Raw genomic sequence first — 13721 nt, forward strand, 5'->3', positions numbered from 1 at the left:
CAGTCAGTCCGAAAAATTGGGAAAACTTTGAAAGTGTCCCCAAATGCAGTGGCAAAAACCATCAAGCGCTACAAAGAAACTGGCTCACATGAGGACTGCCCCAGGAAAGGAAGACCAAGAGTCACCTCTGCTTCTGAGGATAAGTTTATCTGAGTTACCAGCCTCAGAAATCGCAGGTTAACAGCAGCTCAGATTAGAGACCAGGTCAATGCCACACAGAGTTCTAGCAGCAGACACATCTCTACAACAACTGCTAAGATGAGACTTTGTGCAGCAGGCCTTCATGGTAAAATAGCTGCTAGGAAACCACTGCTAAGGACAGACAACAAGCAGAAGAGACTTGTTTGGGCTACAGAACATAAGGAATGGACATTAGACCAGGGTAAATCTGTGCTTTGGTCTGATGAGTCCAAATTTGAGATCTTTGGTTCCAACCACCGTGTCTTTGTGCGACGCAGAACAGGTGAACGGATGGACTCTACATGCCTGGTTCCCACCATGAAGCATGGAGGAGGAGGTGTGATGGTGTGAGGATGCTTTGCTGGTGACACTGTTAGGGATTTATTCAAAATTGAAGGATAACTGAACCAGCATGGCTACCACAGCATCTTGCAGCGACATGCTATTTCATCCGGTCTGCGTTTAGTTGGACCATCATTTATTTTTCAACAGGACAATGAGCCAAAATATACCTCCAGGCTGTGTAAGGGCTATTTGACCAAGAAGAAGAGTGATGGGGTGCTATGCGGGATGACCTGGCCTCCACAGTCACCAGACCTGAACCCCATCAAGATGGTTTTGGGTGAGCTTGACTGCAGAGTGGAGGGAAAAGGGCCAGCAAGTGCTAAGCATCTCTGGGAACTCCTTCAAGATTGTTGGGAGATGATTCCTGGTGACTACCTCTTGAAGCTCATCAAGAGAATGCCAAGTATATATTTCCACATATGTTAATCCAAAGTTTTGATGCCTTCAGTGTGAATGTACAATTTTCATAGTCATGAAAATACAGAAAAATCTTTAAATGAGAAAGTGTGTCCAAACTTTTGGTCTGTACTGTACATACAACATGCATACAACATACCACATACATGCAACATGCATACAATATACTACATACATACATACAACATACATATTATATACATACTACATACATACATACAGTGCCTACAAGTAGTATTCAACCCCATGCAGATTTAGCAGGTTTAATAAGATGCAAATAAATTAGAGCCTTCAAACTTCAAACATGAGCAGGATTTATTAACAGATGCATAAATCTTACAAACCAAAAAGTTTTGTTGCTCAGTTAAATTTTTATAAATTTTAAACATAAAAGTGTGGGTCAATTATTATTCAACCCCTAGGTTTAATATTTTGTGGAATAACCTTTGTTTGCAATTACAGCTAATAATCGTCTTTTATAAGATCTGATCAGGCCGGCAAAGGTCTCTGGAGTTATCTTGGCCCACTCCTCCATGCAGATCTTCTCCAAGTTATCTAGGTTCTTTGGGTGTCTCATGTGGACTTTAATCTTGAGCTCCTTCCACAAGTTTTCAATTGGGTTAAGGTCAGGAGACTGACTAGACCACTGCAACACCTTGATTTTTTGCCTCTTGAACCAGGCCTTCATTTTCTTGGCTGTGTGCTTTGGGTCGTTGTCTTGTTGGAAGATGAAATGACGACCCATCTTAAGATCCTTGATGGAGGAGCAGAGGTTCTTGGTCAAAATCTCCAGGTAGGCCGTGCTATCCATCTTCCCATGGATGCGGACCAGATGGCCAGGCCCCTTGGCTGAGAAACAGCCCCACAGCATGATGCTGCCACCACCATGCTTGACTGTAGGGATGGTATTCTTGGGGTCGTATACAGTGCCATCCAGTCTCCAAACGTCACGTGTGTGGTTGGCACCAAAGATCTCGATCTTGGTCTCATCAGACCAGAGAACCTTGAACCAATCAGTCTCAGAGTCCTCCAAGTGATCATGAGCAAACTGTAGACGAGCCTTGACATGACGCTTTGAAAGTAAAGGTACCTTACGGGCTCGTCTGGAACGGAGACCATTGCGGTGGAGTACGTTACTTATGGTATTGACTGAAACCAATGTCCCCACTGCCATGAGATCTTCCCGGAGCTCCTTCCTTGTTGTCCTTGGATTAGCCTTGACTCTTCGGACAAGCCTGGCCTCGGCACGGGAGGAAACTTTCAAAGGCTGTCCAGGCCGTGGAAGGCTAACAGTAGTTCCATAAGCCTTCCACTTCCGGATGATGCTCCCAACAGTGGAGACAGGTAGGCCCAACTCCTTGGAAAGGGTTTTGTACCCCTTGCCAGCCTTGTGACCCTCAACGATCTTGTCTCTGATGGCCTTGGAATGCTCCTTTGACTTTCCCATGTTGACCATGTATGAGTGCTGTTCACAAGTTTGGGGAGGGTCTTAAATAGTCAGAAAAGGCTGGAAAAAAGAGATAATTAATCCAAACATGTGAAGCTCATTGCTCTTTGTGCCTGAACTACTTCTTAATACTTTAGGGGAACCAAACAGAATTCTGGTGGGTTGAGGGGTTGAATAATAAATGACCCTCTGAAAAGACTATTCACAATTTAAAAAAAAAAAAAAATTAACATTCTTTTTTGCTGCAGTGCATTTCACACTTCCAGGCTGATCTACAGTCCAAATGTCACAATGCCAAGTTAATTCCAAATGTGTAAACCTGCTAAATCTGCAGGGGGTTGAATACTACTTGTAGGCACTGTACATAATACATACATACTACATACAAAACATTCATACATTGCATACAATACATACATATAGACATACAGTACATATACCATAGAGGACATACTCACCATCACTTGTCACTTTGATCCCCGAAGCCATTGTCATCTGTAAAAATATTAAAATAACAAACAACCAATATACTCTCTGACTCACAGAAATCCATGAGTGTGCCACGACGATCTCCTGTGGAGAACAGCAGCATCAGCTGATGCAACAGCTCTCTAGGGGCTCCAGGATTACAATGATGGAAGGAAGGTATAATACCGCACTGTATTCCTCTGCCGCTGTAAAAAAATAGTCCCTAGTCTCATTTTGGCATTGCTGTGTGAGAAAGTTCCCATGCAGCTTTTGCCATAAAGTGAGACCAGTGAACCTACACATATTTCGTATCGTCGCATTCACAATCGCCCGATCTATCAACAACAAAAAAGCATTAGCCTGATCGCTAAACGGCGCAGCGATAAAAAAATTAGAAACGCCAGACTTACGTTTTTTTTGGTCACCGCGAAAATGCAATAACGGGCGATCAAAAGAACGTATCTGCACAAAAGTGTTATCAATAAAAATGTCAGCTCGGCGCGCAAAAAAAAAAGCCCTCACCTGACCATAGATCACGAAAAATGGAGACGCTACAGGTATCGGAAAATGGCACAATTTTTGTTTTTTTAGCAAAGTTTGGAATTTTTTTTCACCACTTAGATAAAAGAGAACCTAGACATATTTGGCGTCTATGAACTCGTAATGACCTGGAGAATCATAATATCAGGTCAGTTTTAGAATTTAGTGAACCTAGCAAAAAAGGCAAACAAAAAACAAGTGTGGGATTGCACTTTTTTTGAAATTTCACCGCACTAGGAATTTTTTTTCCCATTTTCTAGTACATGACATGGTAAAACCAATGATGTTGTTCAAAAGTACAACTGCAAAAAATAAGCCCTCACATGGCCATATTGATGGAAAAATAAAAAAGTTATGGCTCTGGGAAGGAGGGGAGTGAAAAACGAACACGGAAAAATTGAAAATCCCAATGTCATGAAGGGGTTAAACAAGTTACCTCCAACCTAATAATTTGATATTATGCCTGGCCTATTGGTTAATGTTAGGTCTAGAAGTGCCTCCTGTTTGATTTTGCTCCATTCCTGAAAGTTAACTATCTTTTTTCATTACCACTCACCTCTTCAGCATTTATTGTATGGGGCAGTACATAGAGATGGATTCTGTACTCCTCCGCTGGATCACCTTTACACATTATCTTGAAATAAATCAACACAATTCCATGTATTGGGATCTTCTTCTTTCCAATTGACAAGAGAGGTCCTAGACAAGAAAATATGGGATTCTCTAATACGATATAAAATGGATCAATCTGTGTTGGGTTCACCAGCGTCAGGTTTCCATCTTGAAAGTGAGCACATTTAATCAGCGCTCTGTCTTCATGATTGCCTACGGGAAACAAAAAATACATTACATTCTGATAAGGGGGTGCTGTTAGAGATCTTACAAGTACTATATGAAGGGACAATGTTATAATTTTAAGGGTTATTCTCAACTTTGCACTTCAGAAGCATCCTTATAATAGATAGTTTTGTCTAGTTCAAGCCAGGGCAAACTGCGGCTCGTGGGCCACATCTGGCCTTCTGACTGTCCCTGATCCCTGTCCGGCCGGCTGACACTCAAGCCATAGAGCATGAAAGAGACTGATCTACAATTCTGTTTTTTCTCAGAATCGTCATTCTGATAGTAGCCCCACCCACATGGTGATTTTGTCTTCTCATTGGTGGATATGGTGCTGCTCAGCTTGCAGAGCTGCTCACACTTCGGCAGAAATATTCAGGAGGAAAGCTGGATCTAAGATACCCATCAGCTGCACATAAAATAGGAAAGTAGCTTCTGAGTGGAGCCGCTACTGTAGTAAATAACACCTAGGAGGCGGCATTGTGTCTGCTGTGCTGATTATGTCACAGCACCAGCACCGCCTCCTTTCACAATTAACCCCATAACTGTCAGATAAAATGCTGATTGGAGATAACACTTATATTCCTAGTAAAAAATGGCTCCAACAGTGAAGAGCCCCCTCGCCTTTATTGCAGGCAGCCTTCACATGGGATATTCTATGTGCTCCTTAAACTGCATTTCTGCTGCTCCAACATGTACTCTGCTGCCTCCTCACCTTTGCGTGAGGGTTAATCCTTACATCCCTTTTTACATTGAGCTTATATGTTATTGTGCTGTTGAATATCCTCAGGAAAGGGTTAAACCCCCCACAATGCTCCCTGCTGTGGATTTGTGTCCAATTCTCCCAATTTACTAATTAATTGATCAACTGCTAATACTTGTTCTGATAAGCTTTATTGCACCAAGTACTATCAATGCTACGTTCACACAGTTGTATTTTCAGTCTAAGTGCTGTCAGTCAAAAATAAAACCTGACCCCACAAAAACAGCACTAAGACCAATGTTATGCAAGCGAGCTATTCAAATCACAGTTTAATACAGACCAAATATGCGTGTTAAGATATCACTGAATGTACTGGTCTTCTGCATTTCGGATGGTACTTGCCAATTGAAGTCTGTGAATGTGAAATTCCTTGAGAGGTGCAGTTTCCAAAATGGGGGTCACTTGTAGGAAGTTTCCATTGTTTAGGCACACCAGTAGCTCTCGAAATGCGACATGGCATCCGTATTCAGAAAATTTTGCACTCCAAAAGACAAATGGTGCTCCTTCCCTTGTGAGCCCTACCATGTACCCAAACTGTAGTTTTCCCCACACATATTCACATTCATAAAAGGATACTAATGTAAATAATTGTGGGGAAAGTAAAAAGTTGAAAAATATGTACTGCTGGTGAATGATAATAAAACCAGGTACACACTAGGATAATGAACTATTTTTATTATTTTGTCTGCGCATTTTAGACTACCATACTTCTTCAAGAAAAAAAAAAATATCCATTTGAACTGGATAAGACCGTATTGAACTTTTATCTCTAGTATTTCTTGATAATGTAAAGCAGACATATAATAAATGTAATTATAAACTATTTTGTGTGGAATAGCTATCTAACATAAAAACATAAAAACTCAAAGTTTGAAATATGAGACATTTTTAAAATTTTTGGTAAAATTTTCAATATTTTCATAAATATGTTTTGCAAATCATATTAACCAAAATTTTCCACTAATATGAAGTACAACGTGTCATGAAAAAAGAATCACTGGGATATATTGAAGGGTTTCAAAGTTATTGCCTCAAAATGACATATCAGAGTATAGTAACATAGTAACATAGTAACATAGTTAGTAAGGCCGAAAAAAGACATTTGTCCATCCAGTTCAGCCTATATTCCATCATAATAAATACCCAGATCTACGTCCTTCTACAGAACCTAATAATTGTATGATACAATATTGTTCTGCTCCAGGAAGACATCCAGGCCTCTCTTGAACCCCTCGACTGAGTTCGCCATCACCACCTCCTCAGGCAAGCAATTCCAGATTCTCACTGCCCTAACAGTAAAGAATCCTCTTCTATGTTGGTGGAAAAACCTTCTCTCCTCCAGACGCAAAGAATGCCCCCTTGTGCCCGTCACCTTCCTTGGTATAAACAGATCCTCAGCGAGATATTTGTATTGTCCCCTTATATACTTATACATGGTTATTAGATCGCCCCTCAGTCGTCTTTTTTCTAGACTAAATAATCCTAATTTCGCTAATCTATCTGGGTATTGTAGTTCTTCCATCCCCTTTATTAATTTTGTTGCCCTCCTTTGTACTCTCTCTAGTTCCATTATATCCTTCCTGAGCACCGGTGCCCAAAACTGGACACAGTACTCCATGTGCGGTCTAACTAGGGATTTGTACAGAGGCAGTATAATGCTCTCATCATGTGTATCCAGACCTCTTTTAATGCACCCCATGATCCTGTTTGCCTTGGCAGCTGCTGCCTGGCACTGGCTGCTCCAGGTAAGTTTATCATTAACTAGGATCCCCAAGTCCTTCTCCCTGTCAGATTTACCCAGTGGTTTCCCGTTCAGTGTGTAATGGTGATATTGATTCCCTCTTCCCATGTGTATAACCTTACATTTATCATTGTTAAACCTCATCTGCCACCTTTCAGCCCAAGTTTCCAACTTATCCAGATCCATCTGTAGCAGAATACTATCTTCTCTTGTATTAACTGCTTTACATAGTTTTGTATCATCTGCAAATATCGATATTTTACTGTGTAAACCTTCTACCAGATCATTAATGAATATGTTGAAGAGAACAGGTCCCAATACTGACCCCTGCGGTACCCCACTGGTCACAGCGACCCAGTTAGAGACTATACCATTTATAACCACCCTCTGCTTTCTATCACTTAGCCAGTTACTAACCCATTTACACACATTTTCCCCCAGACCAAGCATTCTCATTTTGTGTACCAACCTCTTGTGCGGCACGGTATCAAACGCTTTGGAAAAATCGAGATATACCACGTCCAATGACTCACCGTGGTCCAGCCTATAGCTTACCTCTTCATAAAAACTGATTAGATTGGTTTGACAGGAGCGATTTCTCATAAACCCATGCTGATATGGAGTTAAACAGTTATTCTCATTGAGATAATCCAGAATAACATCCCTCAGAAACCCTTCAAATATTTTACCAACAATAGAGGTTAGACTTACTGGCCTATAATTTCCAGGTTCACTTTTAGAGCCCTTTTTGAATATTGGCACCACATTTGCTATGCGCCAGTCCTGCGGAACAGACCCTGTCGCTATAGAGTCACTAAAAATAAGAAATAATGGTTTATCTATTACATTACTTAGTTCTCTTAGTACTCGTGGGTGTATGCCATCCGGACCCGGAGATTTATCTATTTTAATCTTATTTAGCCGGTTTCGCACCTCTTCTTGGGTTAGATTGGTGACCCTTAATATAGGGTTTTCATTGTTTCTTGGGATTTCACCCAGCATTTCATTTTCCACCGTGAATACCGTGGAGAAGAAGGTGTTTAATATGTTAGCTTTTTCCTCGTCATCTACAACCATTCTTTCCTCACTATTTTTTAAGGGGCCTACATTTTCAGTTTTTATTCTTTTACTATTGATATAGTTGAAGAACAGTTTGGGATTAGTTTTACTCTCCTTAGCAATGTGCTTCTCTGTTTCCTTTTTGGCAGCTTTAATTAGTTTTTTAGATAAAGTATTTTTCTCCCTATAGTTTTTTAGAGCTTCAATGGTGCCATCCTGCTTTAGTAGTGCAAATGCTTTCTTTTTACTGTTAATTGCCTGTCTTACTTCTTTGTTTAGCCACATTGGGTTTTTCCTATTTCTAGTCCTTTTATTCCCACAAGGTATAAACCGCTTACACTGCCTATTTAGGATGTTCTTAAACATTTCCCATTTATTATCTGTATTCTCATTTCTGAGGATATTGTCCCAGTCTACCAGATTAAGGGCATCTCTAAGCTGTTCAAACTTTGCCTTCCTAAAGTTCAATGTTTTTGTGACTCCCTGACAAGTCCCCCTAGTGAAAGACAGGTGAAACTGCACAATATTGTGGTCGCTATTTCCTAAATGCCCAACCACCTGCAGATTTGTTATTCTGTCAGGTCTATTAGATAGTATTAGGTCTAAAAGTGCTGCTCCTCTGGTTGGATTCTGCACCAATTGTGAAAGATAATTTTTCTTGGTTATTAGCAGAAACCTGTTGCCTTTATGGGTTTCACAGGTTTCTGTTTCCCAGTTAATATCCGGGTAGTTAAAGTCCCCCATAACCAGGACCTCATTATGGGTTGCAGCTTCATCTATCTGCTTTAGAAGTAGACTTTCCATGCTTTCTGTTATATTTGGGGGTTTGTAACAGACCCCAATGAGAATTTTGTTACCATTTTTCCCTCCATGAATTTCAACCCATATGGACTCGACATCCTCATTCCCTTCGCTAATATCCTCCCTTAAAGTGGACTTTAGACAAGACTTTACATAGAGACAAACCCCTCCTCCTCTCCGATTTTTACGATCCTTTCTAAACAGACTGTAACCCTGTAAGTTAACTGCCCAGTCATAGCTTTCATCTAACCATGTCTCGGTTATTCCCACTATGTCAAAGTTACCTGTAGATATTTCTGCTTCTAGTTCTTCCATCTTGTTTGTCAGGCTTCTGGCGTTTGCGAGCATGCAGTTTAGAGGATTTTGTTTTGTTCCAATCTCCTCACTGTGGATTGTTTTAGAAATGTTCTTACCTCCCTTCTGAGTATGTTTTCCTGGGTCGTCTTTGTTCGAGTCTAATGTTTTTCTTCCCGTCCCCTCTTCTTCTAGTTTAACGCCCTCCTGATGAGTGTAGCGAGTCTTCTGGCGAATGTGTGTTTCCCAGCTTTGTTGAGGTGTAGTCCGTCTCTGGCGAGGAGTCCATCATACCAGTAATTCACACCGTGGTCCAGGAATCCGAATCCTTGTTGTCTGCACCATCGTCTTAGCCAGTTGTTTGCATCAAGGATCCTGTTCCATCTCCTGGTGCCATGCCCGTCTACTGGAAGGATAGAAGAAAAAACTACCTGTGCATCCAGTTCCTTTACTTTCTTCCCCAACTCTTCAAAGTCCTTGCAGATTGTCGGTAGGTCCTTCCTTGCCGTGTCATTGGTGCCAACATGTATCAGAAGAAATGGGTGGACGTCCTTGGAGCTGAAGAGCTTTGGTATCCTATCGGTCACATCCTTGATCATCGCACCTGGAAGGCAGCATACTTCTCTTGCAGTTATGTCCGGTCTGCAGATGGCTGCTTCTGTGCCTCTCAGTAGAGAGTCTCCCACCACCACCACTCTTCGTTGCTTCTTGGCTGTACTTTTTGCTGTCACTTGTTGCTGTGTGCCCTTTTCTTTTTTGCTTGCTGGTATTGCTTCATTCTTAGGTGTGCCATCTTCATCCTCTACAAAGATTTGATATCGGTTCTTCAGTTGTGTGGTTGGTGATTTCTCCATGGTCTTCTTGCTTCTTTTGGTCACATGCTTCCACTCATCTGCTTTTGGAGGTTCTCTGACACTTTTTGCACCTTCTGTGACCAGTAGAGATGCTTCTGTTCTGTCTAGAAAGTCTTCATTCTCTTTGATGAGTTTCAAAGTTGCTATTCTTTCTTCCAGACCCCGCACCTTTTCTTCTAAAAGGGCCACTAGTCTACACTTCTGACAGGTGAAATTTGATTCTTCTTCTGGTCGATCTGTGAACATGTAGCACATGCTGCAGCTCACCATGTAGGTTGTCACATCTGCCATGTTGCTCCTAGATCCTGCTGACTTGCTGTGTGTTTTCCTTCTTGTGTAATCTACTCAGCCAAGCTCTCTTGCAATAATGTCCTACAGGCAAAAATTTGGTGATGCTTTCGAAGCAGCTGGTCCCGGCTGTACCCAACGATCTTCTAGCTTAGGGAGACTTCGCTTCTCCCAGAAGGCACCTGGAATATGCAAATTAGCCTCCTGAAGCTTGAATCCCTGGTTATAGAATTAAGCTTATTCATTTATGTGCAAAATGGCTCAGTCTATAAGGAATTAAGGATATAAAGCTAGAAAGTTTAATAATTGCAAATATTTCAAAATTTTTGCCAAAATTCGGATATTTTCACAAACAAGTGCAAAGCATATTGACCTAAATTTGCAACTAACATAAAGTGCAATGTTTCATGAAAAACAAACTCAGCATCACTGGGATACAGTGAAGCATTCCAGAGTTATTACTACATGAAATAACACAGGTTAGATTTTAAAAAATTGGCCTAATCATTAAGGTTAAAATTGTTTCCGTCGCTTAGGCGTAAAGATTGATTACTTTAGTCAGCAGAAAGTGGATTCACTGTGTGAAAAAAACAGATTGTATCTTAATTTCCCAGACAACCATGGTTTTGCAAAACCAAAAGAACTGGCTTTTTATCTGTATATTGGCTTGTGAATTTAAGTGTTTATGTCTGATGGGTCAAGAAGACAGACTTGCCAACTGATATCCTATATAACATACTGTGTAAGTCTGTAATAGTGACTGTACATTGAGTGTGTTAAGCTTTGTTTATTGATGTGTGCTTACATGCTAATAGTGCTACTTAATCCCATCACCATTGTTTGCCATATCTTGATGTTGGACTGAAGGACCCTGGGTAATTCTAAAAATAGCTTACATGCCTTGGGTATAAAAAGACTCAGAGATCACATCCTGGCAGACTGAAGTAACACAGAGCTACCAGCCAGACATTCTGCAAACCACCCAACAGACAAGAGAAAGGACTGCAGCCAATTCATCATGGCACCATCACGAGGGACACTGATCTATGATTCTATAGGAAACAACCTAGGGTTTTTTGGCTCCGGTTGGAAGGACACAGTTCTGACCCAGTGACCATCTCTGAACCATGGATATGTTTGGAGAAAGCCAGGTTATGGACCCGCTGGTCGCCGGTTCCATGGCGATGGTCAGATAAGCAAGGTGGTGACTCTCGTGTCAACTGGCTTTGGACCTTGTATGGACTCTATGGACAGTTCTTGGTCATTTCCCTATGCTTGTCATTACCTCTTCTCTGTGCGTGCATCCACAGATGAAGTAGCGACCCTGGGAGCTTTGACTTCATGTCATACTGGAAATATGTGGAGACGCAGTGATCTTTTATATGCGCCCATGTAACCAAGCCATTCCAGCCATGGGGAGATTGTTCAGTTTGCTATTGTGTGTTGTTCAATAAAGTATTGCCACACTGTTTTACCTTAAACCTGTGTTGTCTGTGTAGTATATTGCCCACTGGGAGATAGAGCGGGCGTTCAGTGGTATGAGCCGTGGTCCATTCAGTCTTGCTAAAGAAAGCCGGGCCAGCGGACGAGAGCACCCACTGACCCCATTTCTCCACAATTGGTGGGAGCAGTGGGACACTACTCAGCCTGGCAGAATCATGGAGCTGCAGGGGACTTGTGTTTATAGACACCGTTCAGGGCTTCACAACCAGGGAGGTGTACAGACAGACCCAGCAGACCATTGATGAGGCATGCACAACAGGTTTCAGATGCCACTGTATCCAACCCCACCAAATCGGCCTTGGGAAGAGGACCAGAGTAGCTATATGACCTCAACAAGAAACGGAAACTACAGGAGATGTTCCAGCTTCAAAGGATTGAATAGAATTTAATGCAGGAGCTACGGAATATGGAGGAAGCCATGCGTGGACCCGATGGATACCAGTTGTTACTCTTCAATTACGTATGGAGTTTATTTACGTAAGGAGCATATGGAATATGCTCTAAAGAAACTGGATGATCGGAAGTCTATCATGTCTGGTTAATTAAGATGGGGTAGGAATGTGAAGAAAGCAGATTGTATCTTAATTTTCCAGACAACCATGGTGTTAGGGCTAGCGGAACGCAACAAGTAAATATAGAGGTTTTATTATAATTGATGCGTTCGCAGCCCGGGGTCCACCGTGCAGGAGAACCTGCTGCTAGCAAACGGCGGAACTATATGGCGGTATGAGCTAACTCTGTTACTTCACAGAGTAGCCATGAACTCAAAGCACTGCGCCCTGGTTGACTTCACAGTGGCACAGGCTAACTACCCAACTGAGAGCAGACAGTGGTCATGCATGCACACAAAAACTCCACGCCGGAGGTGCCAGCATTCTAGGGGCTTATTTCAGCCAGGTCCCTGAAAACATTCACACAAAATCTTCTCGCCGGAGGTGCCAGCATTCTAGGGGCTTATTTCAGCCAAGTCCCTGAACACAAACTCACATGACCACACTGGCACAAAGCACATAACATAGAACAATACTAGCGCATGGCCGTGTGGCCATGCAAGCCTTAAATAGTTGCAGCACATACAGGACCTTCATAGAAGGACCAATGAGAGGCTACCACTGAGCGTGAGCTCCTACAGGACCTTCCTGAAGGACCAATGGCTTTAGCTGCAGTATCTGATCATGTGACCCTCGATCTCCACTGAGAGATCTTACTCTGGGCCTGCTCAGAACTAGAAAAGCAGGAGTTAGTCCCAGAAACATCTGCTCGCCGCTGCCCAGCACTGACTTCAATGGCAGAAGCAGGAAAAGCAGCAGTAACCCTTTGTACAGAGTCAGACGCTGGGACTGACGTCTCCGCTGAGCAGGCTCCACTGCAGCAGGAGAAGAATGGGAGACCGCAGCGGAGATGGCCCGAGATTCCCCCTGTGCAGAGGCGGGAACTCGACCCCTAACACATGGTTTTGCAAAACCAAAAGAACTGGCTTTTTATCTGTATATTGGCTTGTGAATTTAAGTGTTTATGTCTGGTGGGTCGAGAAGACAGACTTGCCAACTGATACAATATCTAACATACTGTGTAAGTCTGTAATAGTGACTGTACGTAGGGTGTGTTAAGCTTTGTTTATTGATGTGTGATTATATGCTGTAAGACTCATGTCGGTGTGGTAGTTGGGGGCAGGTATATCTCGCCCAGGTATTTGTCCTATGTGAATTAGGCCACTCAGTATCTTCAGGATGCTAATGGGTTAACAAGTGCAGGAATAAAAGATGACCAGCTGGGGGTTTCCAGCGTCAGCCTGGGGCACACAGATTGCCTATCTGTGTGAGACAAACGTGAGTGAGAGCTGTGCTCAAGAATTGTGTGATGTTAGCTGGGTGGAAGAAGCCCCCCCAGTTGTTGAGATAGCAACGTGTTGGTTTAGTTAGCGCCGGACAGGCTAGGATTTATTTTTATGTTTGGTTTTTTCTATGTTGCTTTCACATTAATAAATCTGACCTGAGGTCAGCCTGCTCAGAAAACCTGCTGTACGCCTCAGATTCAATGCACAAACCACGTGGCCTTTGACCCCAGCAAAGGCGATCCCGGAGTGTTATGTCACATTGTGGTGGAGAACGCGGGCATACCGTGGCACAGGGGACAGCATGGAAGACGTGGTGAAAGCCTTAGTACAGTCCACTGCCGTACAGC

The 13721-nt window shown here is 42.4% G+C and overlaps 1 protein-coding gene across 1 annotated transcript in view; it reads right to left on the reverse strand.

Annotated features, from left to right (window-relative positions):
- The window catches only part of LOC138677399 (uncharacterized), a 628383-nt gene that overhangs the window by 40092 nt on the left and 574570 nt on the right, over positions 1-13721 (reverse strand). The window contains exon 28 of the mRNA XM_069767493.1: positions 3954-4222. Within this exon, the coding sequence (XP_069623594.1) occupies positions 3954-4222 (269 nt within the window). The remainder of the gene's footprint in view (positions 1-3953; positions 4223-13721) is intronic.

This window comes from Ranitomeya imitator, chromosome 4, assembly GCF_032444005.1.
Source record: "Ranitomeya imitator isolate aRanImi1 chromosome 4, aRanImi1.pri, whole genome shotgun sequence".
NCBI classification, from domain to species: domain Eukaryota; kingdom Metazoa; phylum Chordata; class Amphibia; order Anura; family Dendrobatidae; genus Ranitomeya; species Ranitomeya imitator.